The sequence below is a fragment of the Chiloscyllium plagiosum genome, unplaced genomic scaffold, assembly GCF_037043375.1.
Source record: "Chiloscyllium plagiosum isolate Xiang-an unplaced genomic scaffold, Cpla_swu_hap1 HiC_scaffold_2, whole genome shotgun sequence".
Lineage (NCBI taxonomy): Eukaryota > Metazoa > Chordata > Chondrichthyes > Orectolobiformes > Hemiscylliidae > Chiloscyllium > Chiloscyllium plagiosum.
Window position 1 is genome coordinate 164,597,787 of NW_028270140.1, and position 16,197 is coordinate 164,613,983.

At 43.9% G+C, this 16,197-nt stretch overlaps 1 protein-coding gene across 1 annotated transcript in view; it reads right to left on the bottom strand.

The window, feature by feature from the left end:
* nup155 (nucleoporin 155) overlaps positions 1 to 16,197 on the bottom strand; it is a 206,695-nt gene that overhangs the window by 38,131 nt on the left and 152,367 nt on the right. The window contains exons 23-26 of the mRNA XM_087975422.1: positions 14,616 to 14,749; positions 2,432 to 2,623; positions 1,353 to 1,491; positions 1,030 to 1,165 (exon numbers count right to left, since the gene is read on the bottom strand). Of these exons, the coding sequence (XP_087831548.1) occupies positions 1,030 to 1,165; positions 1,353 to 1,491; positions 2,432 to 2,623; positions 14,616 to 14,749 (601 nt within the window). The remainder of the gene's footprint in view (positions 1 to 1,029; positions 1,166 to 1,352; positions 1,492 to 2,431; positions 2,624 to 14,615; positions 14,750 to 16,197) is intronic.

Sequence of the window (16,197 nt, forward strand, 5' to 3'; positions counted from 1 at the left end):
TACCTTCGAACCAGTTCTGTATCCAAATGGCTAGTTCTCCCTGCAGTCGATGTGATCTAACCTTGCTGACCAGTCTACCATGTGGAATCCTGTTGAATGCCTGACTGAAGATTATATCGATCACATCCGCCATTCTGCTTTCATCAGTCCTGTGTTACATCTTCAAAAAACTCAATTAAGGTAGTGAGACACAATTTCCCAAACACACAGCTATGTTGACTATCCCTAATCAGTCCTTGCCTTTCCAAATTCATATAAATCCTATCCCTCAGGATTCATCCAATATCATGCTCACTGACGTCAGGCTCACCAATCTACAGTTGCCTGGCTTGTCCTTACCACCTTTCTTAAACAATGGCACCATGATCGCCAAGCTCCAGTCCTCCAGCACTCACCTGTGGCTGTTGATGATACAAATATCTCAGCAAGGGCCCAGCAATCACTTCCCCAGCTCCCCACAAAACTCTAGGGTACACCTGATCAGGTCTGAGGGATTTATTCACCTCTATGCATTTTAAGACGTCCAGTACCACCTCCTTTCTAATGATGAAAATTTTTCAAGATGTTGCTATTTATTTCCCCAAGTTTGTGAGCTTCCATATCCTTCTCCAAAGTAAACACTGATGCAAAATACTCATTTAGTAATGCCCCCATCTCCTGCGGTTCCACACAAAGGCAGCACTTGCTGATCTTTAAGGGGCCTTATACTCTTCCTAGTTGCCCTTGATCTATTTGGATTTCCAGAGGGCCTTTGACAAGGTGCTGCACAGGAGGCTGCTAAAGACGACAAGAGTCCACGGTGCCAGGGGCAAGGCACTGGCGTGGGTAGAGGATTGCTGACTGGCAAAAAGCAGAGTAAGTCAAATGGGACAAGGGCTCCTGGGTCAGACAGGGCGTGTGTTCAGGGTCAGGTGTCGTCGCACTTCAGGAAAGCCAAGCAGAATTGAGGGGTGAGACTTCATGTTAAACAGGACAACAAATCTGGATTGCAACCTGAAGGTGAAACATCCAGACGGAGCATGAGCTCACCTCTCCTGGAAGGCTTGCTGTCCCACTGGATCCTCTTCTGGCTCTCCATTCTTATAATAATGAAGACCCAGTCCCTGTGGATCCTTTTTATCAGCAGCGGAGAGGCTCAACTCAGCCACAGCCTCATAGCAACGCACTGGAAAAACAGAGGGAACAGGAGCATTATCAAATCTTGCCAGAATTACTACTGTAAACATTCACATCCAGATAACATAGGAGAAAGTGAGGACTGCAGATGCTGGAGAATCAGAATTGATAGAGTGTGGAGCTGAAGAAAGCACAGGCCACCTTGTCTGAACAGCCTTGTAAACCAATGCTCTCACCTTGTCTGAACTGTGCACAGACACTGGGAAGGTCAACTTGGTGCCCGATCTCCTGATACAGGCACAGTGATTCTCTTAATGCTTTCTCTTTCTCTGCCTTGTTCTGAACCTGTCGTGCACTCTGCAACAGCTCATTTGCCTGGAAAATAAGCCAATCAGAAATACATAAGTAATAATAATTATTCAGTAAAACAGAATGGTCAATAATGGCCAACATCATTCACAAAGCCTCAGATGCCGAATAAGTCCATGTCCAAAAGATGCAAGTCCTGCTCAATAGCCTGGATTAGAGTGAAAAGTGAAGAGTAATGGCTATCTCCAAAAAGACATACTCCCAGTTTGCCTGGATGGGGGCAGCTCCAACAACACTTAAGAAGCTTGATGCCATCCAGGACGAAGCAGCCACTTGATTAGCACCACATCCACTCCCTCCATCATTGACACTCAGTAGCAGCAGTGCGCACAATCTATAAGATGCACTGCAGAAATTCACCAACGCTCTTTTACATACCACCTTCCCATCCTAAAACCACAGCCATCGTAAAAGCAACGGCACAAGATGTGTGGGAACAAATCCACCTGCAAGTTTTTCTCCAGGCCACCCACCTCCCTGACATGGAAATATATAACCATTTCATCACTGTCACTGGGTCAAATACTGGAACTCCCTTTCGAGCAGCCCAAGGACTGAATTTCAAGAAGGCAGTTCACCACCAAGTTCCCCAGTGAAGTTCGAGCCAGGAGTAAATGCTGGCCCAGCCAACAACACGCACATCCCTGTGATTGGAAGAGGATAGTCAGCTAATGGCTAGGCTGTCTACAGGGAGTGGAAGCATTCACATCTGTTGCTTCTTTAGCTCTGATTTTCATTACCTGTAAAATTCTGCCTTTAGTTTTAAGTTTCAGTGAAGCTTTGTTGGGAGGGAGCACAGTCCTCAGGATGAGGGACATTGATCAGTTCAGGGATTACTTGTCAGATAGACTGCACTGCTATTCACCAAGATAGCAAAATAGACACCCTGTACCATAACTGAGCCCATGCCTTCCAGATTCTTAAGCCATCCCCTAACTGACTGTACCTTGGAACAGACTGCATCGTCGTTGCTGTAGAGCAGGGGGCAAGTGTCCCTCAGGTGTTTACTGATGGCATCTACCGACGCATTGTCCCCAATGTATCGGTTAATGAGTGAAGTAATGAGTGCCCCACATAACTCCTTCCCTCGGATAACCAAGTCCCGGAACGGAGTTGATTTCAACTGTTCCTGGAGCTCCTGCAAAAAGGAAAACATGCTCAGGGTTGGTGCTCAAATTTCACGATGGATTTTATCCCGAGAAGGTTTAAAACAATTTCTAGGTTTTGCACCAATCTATTCATATTTTTCAATGGGAACAAATGCATTAGGTTTAGGGTTAGGATTAGGATTGGCAGACAGTTATAAATCACTTAATAAAGTGGGATCATAAGAATCATAAGAAAGCAGGAAACTATGGGCCTGTTAGCTCAACGTTTACCATCAAAACATACCAACAGGACTCCCAACACACAGTGTGTCAAGCCTGCTATGCCATTCTATTACATCAGGGCTGATTCTTTATCTCAAAGCCACATTCCTGCATTCCTTCAATGTCTTTAGTTCCCAGAAACCAACTGCCAACTTCGCACAATGTCTCTTGAACATTTACAATGAGCTTCCTCTGAGGTAGAGAATTCCAAATACTCCCATCCTCAGTCTTAAATGGCCTACCGATATCCTGATCCCTGGTTTCAGATTCACCAGCTGGGGAAAACCAATTTATCTACGCCCACTCGATCAACCCTTTCAGAGTTTGATAAGTTTCAAAGAGGCCATTCTTCAAAGCACTAGAGAGTACAAACCCAGTTTCCTCAATTTTTCCTCATAAGAAAATCCTGACATCCGTGGGATCAGTTTGGTGAACTTCAGTGTACTCCCTCATGAAACTACCTCCAAGTTTGCAGATGAAGTAGTGCTGGGTGGGAGGGTGAGCTGTGACTGGGACAAGTTAACTAACTGGGCAAAACACAATGGATAAAGTTTAATGTAGATAAATGAGTTTAATTGTATTGGCAGCAAAAACAGGAAGGCAGATTATCTGAATAGCGAAAAAGTGAAGAGAGGAATATGCAACAAGATCTCAGTGTCCTCGTACAACAGTAACTGAAGATAAGCATGCAGATGCAGTAGGCATTCAAGAAGGCAAATGGTATGTTGGCCTTCATGGTGACAGGATTAGAGTACAGGAACAAAGATCTCATGCTGCAATGGTACAGGGTCGTATCATGACTATATCTAGAATAGAAATAAAACATAGAACATTACAGCGCAGTACAGGCCCTTCGGCCCTCGATGTTGCGCTGACCTGTGGAACCAATCTGAAGCCCATCTAACTTATACTATTTCATTTTCATCTAGATGTTTGTCCAATGACCATTTAAATGCCTTAAAAGATGGCGAGTCTACTACTGTTACAGGCTGGGCATTCCACTCCCATAGTACTCTCTGAGTAAGGAACCTACCTCTGACATCTGTCCGATATCCATCACCTCTTGATTTAAAGCTATGTCCCTTTGTGCTAGCCATCAACATCCCAGGAATAAGGATTTCACTGTCCAAGCTATCTAATCCTCTGATTATCTTATATGTCCCTATTAAGTCTCTATTAACAAAGAGACCTTGGAGTACGGGTTCATAGTTCCTTGAAAGTGGAGTTGCAGGTAGATAGGATAGTGAAGTCAGCGTTCGGTATGCTTTCCTTTATTGGTCAGAGTATTGAGTACAGGAGTTGGCAGGTCATGTTGCGGCTGTACAGGACATTGGTTAGGCTACTGTTGGAATATTGCGTGCAATTCTGGTCTCCTTCCTATCAGAAAGATGTTGTGAAACTTGAAAGGGTTCAGAAAAGATTTACAAGCATGTTGCCAGGGTTGGAGGATCTGAGCTACAGGGAGGGGCTGAACAGGCTGGGGCTGTTTTCCCTGGAGCGTCGGAGGCTGAGGGGTGACCTTATAGAGGCTTACAAAATTATGAGGGGCATGGATATGATAAATAGACAAAGTCTTTTCCCTGGGATCGGGGAGTCCAGAACTATAGGGCATAGGTTTAGGGTGAGAGGGGAAAGGTATAAAAGAGACCTAAGGGGCAACTTTTTCACGCAGAGGGTGGTACGTGTATGGAATGAGCTGCCAGAGGATGTGGTGGAGGCTGGTATAATTGCAACATTTAAGAGGCATTTGGATGGGTATATGAATAGGAAGGGTTTGGAGGGATATGGGCCGGGTGCTAGCAGGTGGGATTAGATTGGGTTGGGATATCTGGTCGACATGGACAGGTTGGACCCAAGGGTCTGTTTCCATGCTGTATATCTCTATGACTGTAAGTCATCACTCAACCTTCTTCTCTTGAACGAAAACAGTCTAAAATCATTCAGCCTTTCCTCATAAGACCTTCCCTCCATACCAGGCAACATCTTGGTAAATCTCCTCTGCACCCTTTCCAAAGCTTCCACATCCTTTCTATAATGCAGTGACCAGAACTGTATGCAATACTGCATGTGCGGCCGCAACAGAGTTTTGTACAGCTACAGCATGACCTCATGGCGCCAAAACTCAATCCCTCTACCAATAAAAGCTAACACACCTTATGCCTTCTTAAAAACTCAATCAGCCTGTGTGGCAACCTTCAGGACACCAACATCTCTCTGCTCATCCACACGACCAACAATCTTAATATTAGCCCAGTATACTTTATTCCTGTTACTCCTCTGAAAGTGAATCACCTCACATTTTTCCACATTAAACTCCATTTGCCACCTCTCAGCCCAGCTATACAGCTTATCTATGTCCCTCTGCAACCTGCAACATCCTTCAGTACTGTTCACAACTCCACTGACCTTAGTATCATCTGCAAATTTACAAACCCATCCTTCTATGTCTTCAACCAGGTCATTTATAAAATTGAAGAACAGTGGCCCCAAAACATATCCTTGTGATACATCACAAGTGACTGGAGTCAGGCCTCAGGCGACTGACTGTGTGGAGTTTGCACGTTCTCCCCGTGTCTGCGTGGGTTTCCTCCGGGTGCTCCGGTTTCCTCCCACAGTCCAAAGATGTGCAGGTCAGGTGAATTGGCCATGCTAAATTGCCCGTAGTGTTAGGTAAGGGGTAAATGTAGGGGTATGGGTGGGTTTCGCTTCGGCGGGTCGGTGTAGACTTGTTGGGCCGAAGGGCCTGTTTCCACACTGTAATGTAGTCTAATCTAAGTCCAGGATTAACATTTCCCATCAACCACCCTCTGTCTCCTTTTGCTAGCCAATTTCTGACCCAAACCGTTGAATTGCCCTCAATCCCATGCCTCTGTATTTTGTGCAATAGGCTAGTGTGGGGAGCGCTATTAAATGCTTTAGTGAAATCCATATTCACCACATCAACTGCTTTAGCCTATTGCACAGTTTGGTCATCTTCTCAAAGAACTCAATAGGGTTGTGAGACATGACCTATCCTTCACAAAACCGTGTTGACTATCCCGAATCAAATTATTCCTTTCCAGATGATTATAAATCCTATCACTCAACACTACCCACAACTGGTCTATAATTACCAGAGTTGTCTCTACTTCCCTTTTTGAACAATGGGACAACACTTGCTATCCTCCAGTCTTCTGACACTATTCCTGTAGACAATGATGACATAAAGATCAAAGCCAAAGGCTCATCAATCTCCGCCCTGGCTTCCCAGAGAATCCTAGGATAAATCCCATCCAGCCTAGGGGACTAATCTATTTTCCCACTTTCCAAAATTGCTAATACCTCAATCTCATCTCGTCTAGTAGCGTGTATCTCAGTACTCTCCTCGTCAACATTGTCTTTTTCTAGTGTGAATACTGACAAGAAATATTCGTTTAGCCCCTCTCCCATCTCTTCAGACTCCACATACAACTTCCCACTGCTGTCCTTGACTGGCTCTAATTATTCCTGATATACCTATTGACAGCTTGATCCTACCCACCAAAGACTTCTCATGTCCCCTCCTGGCTCCCTCTTTAGGCCGTTCCTGGCTAACTTGTAACTCTCAAGCGCCCGAACTGAGCCTTCATGTCTCATCCTCATATAAGCCGACTCCTTCCCCTTGACAAGAGATTAAACTTCTTTGGTAAACCATGGCTGCCTCGCTTGACCACTTCCTCCCTGCCTGACAGGTACATACTTATCAAGGTCACGCAATAGCTGTTCCTTGAATAAGCTCCACATTTCAATTGTGCTCATCCCCTGCAGTTTCCTTCCCCATTCTATATATCCTAACTCTTGCCTAAACGCATCATAATTGCCCTTCCCCCAACCATAACTCTTGCCCTGCGGTATATACCTACACCTTTCCATCACTAAAGTAAACATAACTGAGTTGTGGATACTATCACCAAAGTGCTCACCTGCCTCCAAATCGAACACCCGGCCTGATTCATAACCCAGTACCAAATCCAATGTGGCCTCGCCCCTTGTTGGCCTGTCTACATACTGTATCAGGAAACCCTCCTGCACACACTGGACAAAAACTGACCCATATAAAATACTTGAACTACTGCATTTCCAGTCAACATTTGGAAAGTTAAAGTTCCCCATAACAACTACCCTGTCACTCTCGCTCCTATCCAGAAGCATCTTTGCAATCCCTTCCTCTACATCTTAGGAACTATTTGGAGGCCTATAGAAAACTCCCAATAGAGTGACCTCCCCTTTCCTATTTCTAACCTCAGCCCATATTACTTCAGTAGATGAGTCCTCATCAAACGTCCTTTCTGCTACTGTAATACTGTCCTTGATTAACAATGCCTCACCTCTCCCTCTTTTACCATCTTCTCTGTTCTGACTGAAACATCTAAATCCTGGAACCTGCAACAACCATTCCTGTCCCTGCTCTATCCATGTCTCCGAAATGGCCACAACATTGAAATCCCAGGTACCAACCCATGCTGCAAGCTCACCCACATTATTCCGGATGCTCCTGATGTTGAAGTAGACACACTTCAAACTACCTTCCTGCATGCCACTACACTCTTGCGACCTTGAAATCTTATTTATAACCTCACTCCTCTCATCCTCATGGACACTGGAGCTACACTTCAGGCTCCCATCTCCCTGCTGAATTAATTTAAATCTTCCCGAAGAGCAGTAATAATTTTACCTCCCAGGATATTGGTACCCCTGTGGTTCTGGTCTAGACCATCTTGTTTGTTGAGGTACCACCTACCCAAGAAAGAGCCCTAAGTATCCAGGTATCCAAATCCCTCCCTGCACCATCCCTGTCATCACATGTTCAACTGGAATGTGGGCGCAGGTTTGGTGCCCTTGTCTGAGGAAGAATGTTCAGGCTGTGAAGGATGATCAAGAAAGGATTCTTGAAAAAATCCAACAGGACTGGACAGGGAGATGCAGCAAGGGTATTCTGATTGCGGGGGAGATGGAACCGGGGTCACAATCTAAGGATACAGGGTAAACCATTTAGGATTAAAGTAAGGAGAAATTTCTTCACCTTGAGTGTGATGAGTATGTGGAATTCACAACCAAAAAAAGCAGGCAAGGCCAAATCATTAATATTTATACATGGAACTGGATATAGCACTTGAAGCTAAAGGGATCAAAGGATATGAGGGAAATGTAGGTACAGTCTATTGACTTGAAATATCAGCTACGATTACAAGGAATGGTCTAGCAGGCTCAAAGGGCTGAATAGCTTCCTTCTGCTTCTTTTTCCAATGTTTCCTATAGACATCTACAAAGTTCTAACAGGGCTACATACAGTAAACCATAGGAAGGGTGTTCCTGACGACCTGGGAGTCTGGAACTAGGAGCCACCATCTTAAGGATATGAGATAGGCAATTTATGACTGACATGAGGACACTTCTTTTCCATTCAGAAAGCAGTGAGCCTGTGGAATTCTTTGTCACAGAAAGCAAAGAGGCCAAAACATGAAATTTTTTTCAAGAAGTTAGATGTAGTTCTCAGGGCTAAAGTGCTAAAAGAGTATTTGGAGAAAGCGGGAACAGAGTACTGAATTGGATGATCAGCAGTGATGGAGCAGGTTCAAAGCGCCAAATGGTCAATCCTGATCTGACTGTCAATGTAACTTCAGAGAAAAAAAAAGTGCTTTTGACACGTGTCAGATAAAAAAACACAATGTAGAATGAACAAGAATGTCCAAGGTATGGCGACAGGAGAAAAGGGGAACAAAAGAATCAAACAGGAACTCTGAGAAAAGATTAGCAGCTAACACAAAAGAAGTCTTCTGTAAACATAAAAATATTAAGAGAGGTTAAAGGAGGAATAAGGCCAATCAGAGAATAGTAGTGTTGACACATGGAGGCATGGGGCCGAACTCAAATATTAAATAGACACCTTGCATGTGTCTTTACAGAAGAGGAATTTGGTGACAGAGAAAGGAACATGGGTGTTGGAGGTTGGGGCGAGGTGTGAAGGAAATTAGAAAACCCAAAGTTAAAGGAGGTAGTAAGAGTGCTGGTTAGGAATATGGCAGATGGTTACGAGACAATAAAGGTGAGGGACAGAATAGGTGAATGTTTTTATGCACAAAGGAATTATAAAAAAGTAGGGAAATTTACCAGCAGAACAAATTTAAAAGCTTTGCATCTAAGTACACAAGGAGAAAGTGAGGTCTGCAGATGCTGGAGATCAAAGTTGAAACTTTATTGCTGGAACAGCACAGCAGGTCAGGCAGCATCCAGGGAACAGGAGATTCGACGTTTCGGGCACAGGCCCTTCTTCAGGAATGAGCAGAGAGTGTTCAGCAGAAGATAAAAGGTAGGGAGGAGGGACTTGGAGGAGGGGCGTTGGAAATGTGATAGGTGTCTAAGTACACAAAGCATTCAAAACAAAATTGATGAGTTAATGGCACAAATAGAACATAGAACATTACAGCGCAGTACAGGCCTTTCAGCCCTCGATGTTGCGCCGACCTGTCATACCAATCTGAAGCCCATCTAACCTACACTATTCCATATATGTCCATATGCTTGTCCAATGACGACTTAAATGCACTTCAAGTTGGCAAAGCATTCCATACCCTTAATACTCTCTGAGTAAAGAAACTACCTCTCACATCTGCCCAATATCTATCACAAAAAGGAACAAAGGGCACAATTTGGTAGCAATTCCAAAAAGGAAGAAAGATCCTAGGAGGTGGCATGGGTGGCTGTGGCTGACAAGGGAAGTTAAGAAACATATAAAGTTTAAAGAGAAAAAGTATAACATAGCTAAGATAAGTGGGAAAACGGAGGACTGGGAAGCTTTTAAAGAACAACAGAGGATTACTAAGAAGTAAATACGCAGAAAAAAAATGAGGTACGAAGGTAAACTGGCCAATAATATAAAGGAGGATAGTAAAAGCTTTTTTAGATTAGATTAGATTACTTACAGTGTGGAAACAGGCCCTTCGGCCCAACAAGTCCACACCGACCCGCCGAAGCGCAACCCACCATACCCCTACATTTACCCCTTTAACCTAACAATACAGGCAATTTAGCATGGCCAATTCACCTGACGCGCACATCTTTGTGACTGTGGGAGGAAACCGGAGCACCCGGAGGAAACCCACGCAGACACGGGGAGAATGTGCAAACTCCACACAGTCAGTCGCCTGAGTCGGGAATTGAACCCAGGTCTCTGGCGCTGTGAGGCAGCAGTGCTAACCACTGTGCGCTAACCACTGTGCCACCGTGCCGCCCACGTGAAAAGGTATGTGAAAAGCAAAAAAATGGTTCAGACTAAAATTGGGCCCTTGAAGACAGAAACAGGGGAATATATTACAGGGAACAAAGAAATGGCAGAAGAATTGAATTGGTACTTCAGATCTGTGTTCACTGGGGAAGACACAAGCAATCTCCCTGAGGTAACAGTGGCTGAAGGACCTGAACTTAAGGGAATTTATATTTGCCAGGAATTGGTGTTGGAGAGACTGTTAGGTCTGAAGGTTGATAAGTCCCCGGGGCCTGATGGTCTACATCCCAGGGTACTGAAGGAGGTTGCTCGAGTAATCGTGGATGCGTTGGTGATTATTTTTCAGAGTTCGATAGATTCGGGATCAGTTCCTGCGGATTGGAGGGTGGCTAATGTTGTACCAGTTTTTAAGAAAGGTGGGAGAGTGAAAGCAGGAAATTATAGACCAGTTAGTCTGACCTCAGTGGTGGGAAAGATGCTGGAGTCAATTATTTGTGGGCGGCATGGTGGCACAGTGGCTAGCACTGCTGCCTCACAGCGCCGGAGTCCCGAGTTCAATTCCCGCCTCAGGCGACTGACTGTGTGGAGTTTGCACGTTCTCCCCGTGTCTGCGTGGGTTTCCTCCGGGTGCTCCGGTTTCCTCCCACAGTCCAAAGATGCGCAGGTCAGGTGAATTGGCTATGCTAAATTGCCCATAGTGTTAGGTAAGGGGTAAATGTAGGGGTATGGGTGGGTTGCACCTCGGCGGGTCGGTGTGGACTTGTTGGGCCGAAGGGCCTGTTTCCACACTGTAATGTAATCTAATCTATTCTATAAAGGATGAAATTATGACACATCTGGATAGTAGAAACTGAATAGGTCAGAGTCAGCATGGATTTATGAAGGGGAAATCATGCTTGACTAATCTTCTGGAATTTTTTGAGGATGTAACTCTGAAGGACGAGGGAGATCCAGTAGATATAGTGTACCTGGACTTACAGAAAGCTTTTGATAAAGTCCCACATAGGAGGTTAGTGAGCAAAATTAGGGCGCATGGTATTGGGGGCAAAGTACTAACTTGGATTGAAAGTTGGTTGACTGACAGGAAACAAAGAGTAGTGATAAACGGCTCCATTTCGGATTGGCAGGCAGTGACCAGTGGGGTACCGCAGAGATCAGTGCTGGGACCGCAGCTTTTTACAATATATGTTAATGATATAGAAGAAGGTATTAGTAAGTGATATTAAGCTGGATGGCAGGGTGAAATATGAGGAGGATGTTTGGAGATTACAGGGTGACCTGGATAGGTTAGGTGAGTGGTCAGATGCAGTTTAATGTGGATAAATGTATGGTTATCCACTTTGGTGGCAAGAACAGGAAGGCAGATTACTACCTAAATGGAATCAATTTAGGTAAAGGGGCAGTACAAAGAGATCTGGGTGTTCTTGTACACCAGTCAATGAAGGTAAGCATGCAGGTACAGCAGGTAGTGAAGGCTAATACCATGCTGGCCTTCATAACAAGAGGGATTGAGTATAGAAGCAATGAGGTTCTTCTGCAGCTGTACAGGGCCCTGGTGAGACCACACCTGGAGTACTGTGTGCAGTTCTGGTCTCCAAATTTGAGGAAAGACATTCTGGCTATTGAGGGAGTGCAGCGTAGGTTCACGAGGTCAATTCCTGGAATGGCGGGACTACCTTACGCTGAAAGACAGGAGCGACTGGACTTGTATACCCTTGAGTTTAGAAGACTGAGAGGGGATCTGACTGAGACATATAAGATTATTAAAGGATTGGACACGCTGGAGGCAGGAAACATGTTTCCGCTGATGGGTGAGTGCCGAACCAGAGGACACAGCTTAAAAATACGGGGTAGACCATTTAGGACAGAGATGAGGAGAAACTTCTTCACCCAGAGAGTGGTGGCTGTGTGGAATGCTCTGCCCTAGAGGGCAGTGGAGGCCCAGTCTCTGGATTCATTTAAGAAAGAGTTGGATGGAGCTCTCAAGGAGAGTGGAATCAAGGGTTATGGAGATAAGGCAGGAAAAGTATACTGATTAAGGATGATCAGCCATGATCATATTGAATGGTGGTGCAGGCTTAAAGGGCAGAATGGCCTACTCCTGCACCTATTGCCTATTGTCAATTACTGCGACATGGTTACAAGGAGACCAGTTCTGGAAATTGAATATCCCAGAGTACTCAGCATTTTGGAAAGGTAAGGGAAACAATGTTGAATTTGTACAGGATCACTTCATAAGAAAGAAGTGAATGTATTGGGGAAAGTGCAGAAGAGATTTACAAGAATGGTTTCAGGGATGAGAAAATTCAGTCATGAGGATAGACTGAAGAAGTTGGGACCATACTCCAGTAAGAGAAGACTTGAAGAAGAAAAGAACTTGAGAGGAGATTTGATAGAGGCATCCAAAATCATGTGTGATCTGGATAGAGGAGGATGTAATAACAGAACATTTGCAAGTACATAACATAATCAGGCAGAATCAGCAAAGCCTTTTGGCTAAACTATTAGAATTCTTGAGGAGGTAAAAGCAGGATAACTAAAGGGGAACCAGAAGATCCAAGACATTTGGATTTCCAGAAGACATTTGGTGAGAAACCAATCACCAGATTACTTAAGAGATTCAAAGTTCAAGGTGCTGGGGATAGTTTATGGTCCTTGGATAACATCTTCCAAACTCATAAGCATACCACCTGCCCAACCACCTAGGACAGCAGATACACAGGAACATCCTCATCTGCAAGTCCCCCTCCGCCACCTTGACTTGGAAATACATTGCTGTTCCTTCAATGGGTGCAAATCCTGGAATGCCTCCCTAATGACATTGTGGGTTTACCTCAGCCAATGGACTACAGCAAGAAGCTGTTCACCACCACCTTTAGGGCAGTTAGGGACAGGTAATAAATGCCCCCACATACCTGAATGAATAAAAATGATTCAACTTAATCAGCTCCACTCAAAACATGGCTTACTTATGCTTCTTCAAAGCAACAAACGTTCGTAAGCAGGGATCATTCTATACAAACAAAAGAAAATTTTCAATCTTCATACCTTTGTGGAGGTTGCTAGGAATTTGGGAGTCTATTGTTCCCTGTTGCTTTGTCATCACAACGATCTGATAAATTAAAACTGATTTACAAATATTGGAAGCTTTTCCTCTTCTTGTATTAGATGTTATCATTTGAAATTTGACATTTATGCATTTGCCCTGATCAGCGTAAGACAAAAAGTTTTGATAACATGTCATGTTTTTCAGGAATCTTCTAGACGAACTGTTCTCAAGTATGGTTGATCTGATTCTTCACTGTCAAATCCTGAAATTAGCCTCGTAGTATGGCTAGACTATTAATCCTGAGACCCAGGTAATGTTCTGGGAACCCGGATTCAAATCCCATTATGGCAGCTGGTGAAGTTTGAATTCAGAACAAGAAAATCTAGAATTAAGAGTCTAATGATGACTATGAGACCATTGTTGATTACTGGAAAGAACATAAAATAAAAGCAAATTACTGCGGATGCTGGAATCTGAAACCAAAAGAGAAAATGCTGGAAAATCTCAGCAGGTCTGGCAGCATCTGTCAGGAGAGAAAAGAGCTGACGTTTTGGATCTAACTGACCCTTTGTCAAAGCTGGAAAGAACGCGTTCATTAATGCCCTTTTGGGAAGGAAACTACTATCCTTACCGGTCAGAGACAGCCACAGTGAATTTTTAAAAAATTGTGATCAAGAATGGCCATTTTAGAATATTGATAGGGGGAGCTTTTGCTACGATATTGCTGTTGAACATTCAAATATATACCAAGATATCATTCTCAACAAGATGGAAGCTAACTGCTTGATATTTTTTTATTATGGTTGTTGGAATCAATTATCTAACTTAGGACAAAGCTGTAGGAATGCCTCACGGTTGAGTCCTTAACCAAACTATCTTCAATTGACATGCTCTCCAACATCATCGATACCTAAAATGTTCAGTAGCAGTCTGCAACATTGTACAAGACTCAGAATTTAGGCCTTCCCTAATAACTGGCAGGAAACATTTGCAAAACACAAGTGCAGTCAAAAACCACCCCCAATAAAAAGAAAGCAAATTATTTCTCAACAGTATTACCATCAGTGAATCTAACACCACCATCTTCATGGCAGCTCTCCATGAACAGAACTTAACGAGACCAACACACACAGACTTCTTGTAGAGAAGCATATTAAAGTCTCCTTTGACAATGCCTTCCAAACTAACAACCTCCACCATCTGAAAGAATAAAGGCAGCAAAATCACGGCAGGAGTATCACCTGCACTTTTTCCTGTAAGTCCCACAGCTTCCTCACCTCAAACCGTACTGCTGTCTTTCCATTATATTTGGGTCAAAATCCTGGAACTCCCTAACAGGAGCATGATATACCTTCATGGCATGGACCCTGGTGATTTAACAAAATAGCTTGCCACATTAAGCAATTAGGATGAGCAATACATTTTGGCCTTCTGTAACTCTCATACTCCATGAATGAATTAAAAATACCTTCTGTAAATCTGCAATGATAACGCCAAACTGGTGATCGCAGAGCATCTTCCAAAGAGTTAGAGTCTGACAGGTGTAATGGATCAGCTGCTGTATACCCTGTAGTGACAGCTTCTCATAAGCCTGTGCTTCGGCTGAGGAAAGAAGGAGCAGGTTAGTCCTGAGATCAGGTTTGAAGACTGCGAAGTTTAGAAATGAATGATATCACACAATCACAGATGTACACATAGAAACATTAGCAGGCTATTCAGCCCATTGAGCCTGCTCCACCATTCAATACCATCACGGGTGATCAAACACTTCAGTGCATTTATTCACCTCATTCAACTGATAATCAGAAATCAATCCCTACCTAAAACAAACTCAGAGACTGAGGTTCCACAGCTCTGTGGCTGAGAATTCCAAATATTCACAACCTTCTGCGTAAAAAAAATTCTTACCCTCAACTTAAATGTTACCCTTTTATTTTTAAATTGTGTCCCCTGGTTTTAAACCTTCCAATCTGGGAGAAGAATCATAATAGATTTTATTATTTATTATTTAGTATTACAGCTGTGGAAAGGACGATGGATGAAGACTCGCCATCTGAGGTAGTTTGGGTTGAGGTTAGGAATAGGAAAGGTGAGGTCACCCTGTTAGGAGTTTTTTACAGGCCTCCTAATAGTCCTAGAAACATAGAAGAAAGGATTGCGAGGATGATTCAAGAGAAGAGTGAAAGTAATAGGGTGGTTGTTATGGGGGACTTTAACTTTCCTGATATTAATTGGGAAAGCTATAGCTCAAGTTCGTAAGATGGGTCAGTGTTTGTCCAATGTGTGCAGGAGGGTTTCCTGACACAATATGTAGATAGGCCAACAAGAGGTGAGGCCATACTGGATTTGGTTCTGGGTAATGAACCAGGCCAGGTGTTAGAATTAGAGGTAGGTGAGCACTTTGGGGATAGTGACCACAATTCGGTGACCTTTACTCTAGTGATGGAGAGGGATAAATGTGCACTACAGGGCAAGAGTTATAGATGGGGGCAGGGAAATTATGATGCTGTGAGGCATGACTTAGGATGTGAGGCCTGGAAAAGTAAGCTTCAAGGCAAGGGCACAATTGATATGTGGAGCTTGTTCAAGGAGCAACTATTGAGTGTCCTTGATAAGTATGTGCCCGTCAGGCAGGGAGGAAAGGGTCGTGTGAGGGAGCCGTGGTTTAATAAGGAATTGGAATCCCTTGTTAAATGGAAGAGGGTGGCCTATGTAAAGATGAGGCGTGAAGGTTCAATTGGGGCGATTGAGAGTTATAAGGTAGCCAGGAAGGACCTGAAGAGAGAGCTAAGAGCAGCAAGGAGGGGACATGAAAGGTCCTTAGTTGGTAGGATTAGGGAAAACCCTAAGGCTTTCTATAGGTATGTCAGGAATAAAAGAATGACTAGGGTAGGAATAGGTCCAGTCAAGGATAGTAGTGGGAAGTTGCGTGTGGAGGCTGAAGAGATTGGGGAGACACTGAATGAATACTTTTCGTCAGTATTCAATCAGGAACAGGACATTGTTGTCAATGTGAGTACTGAGTCACAATTAAGTAGAATGGATGGCTT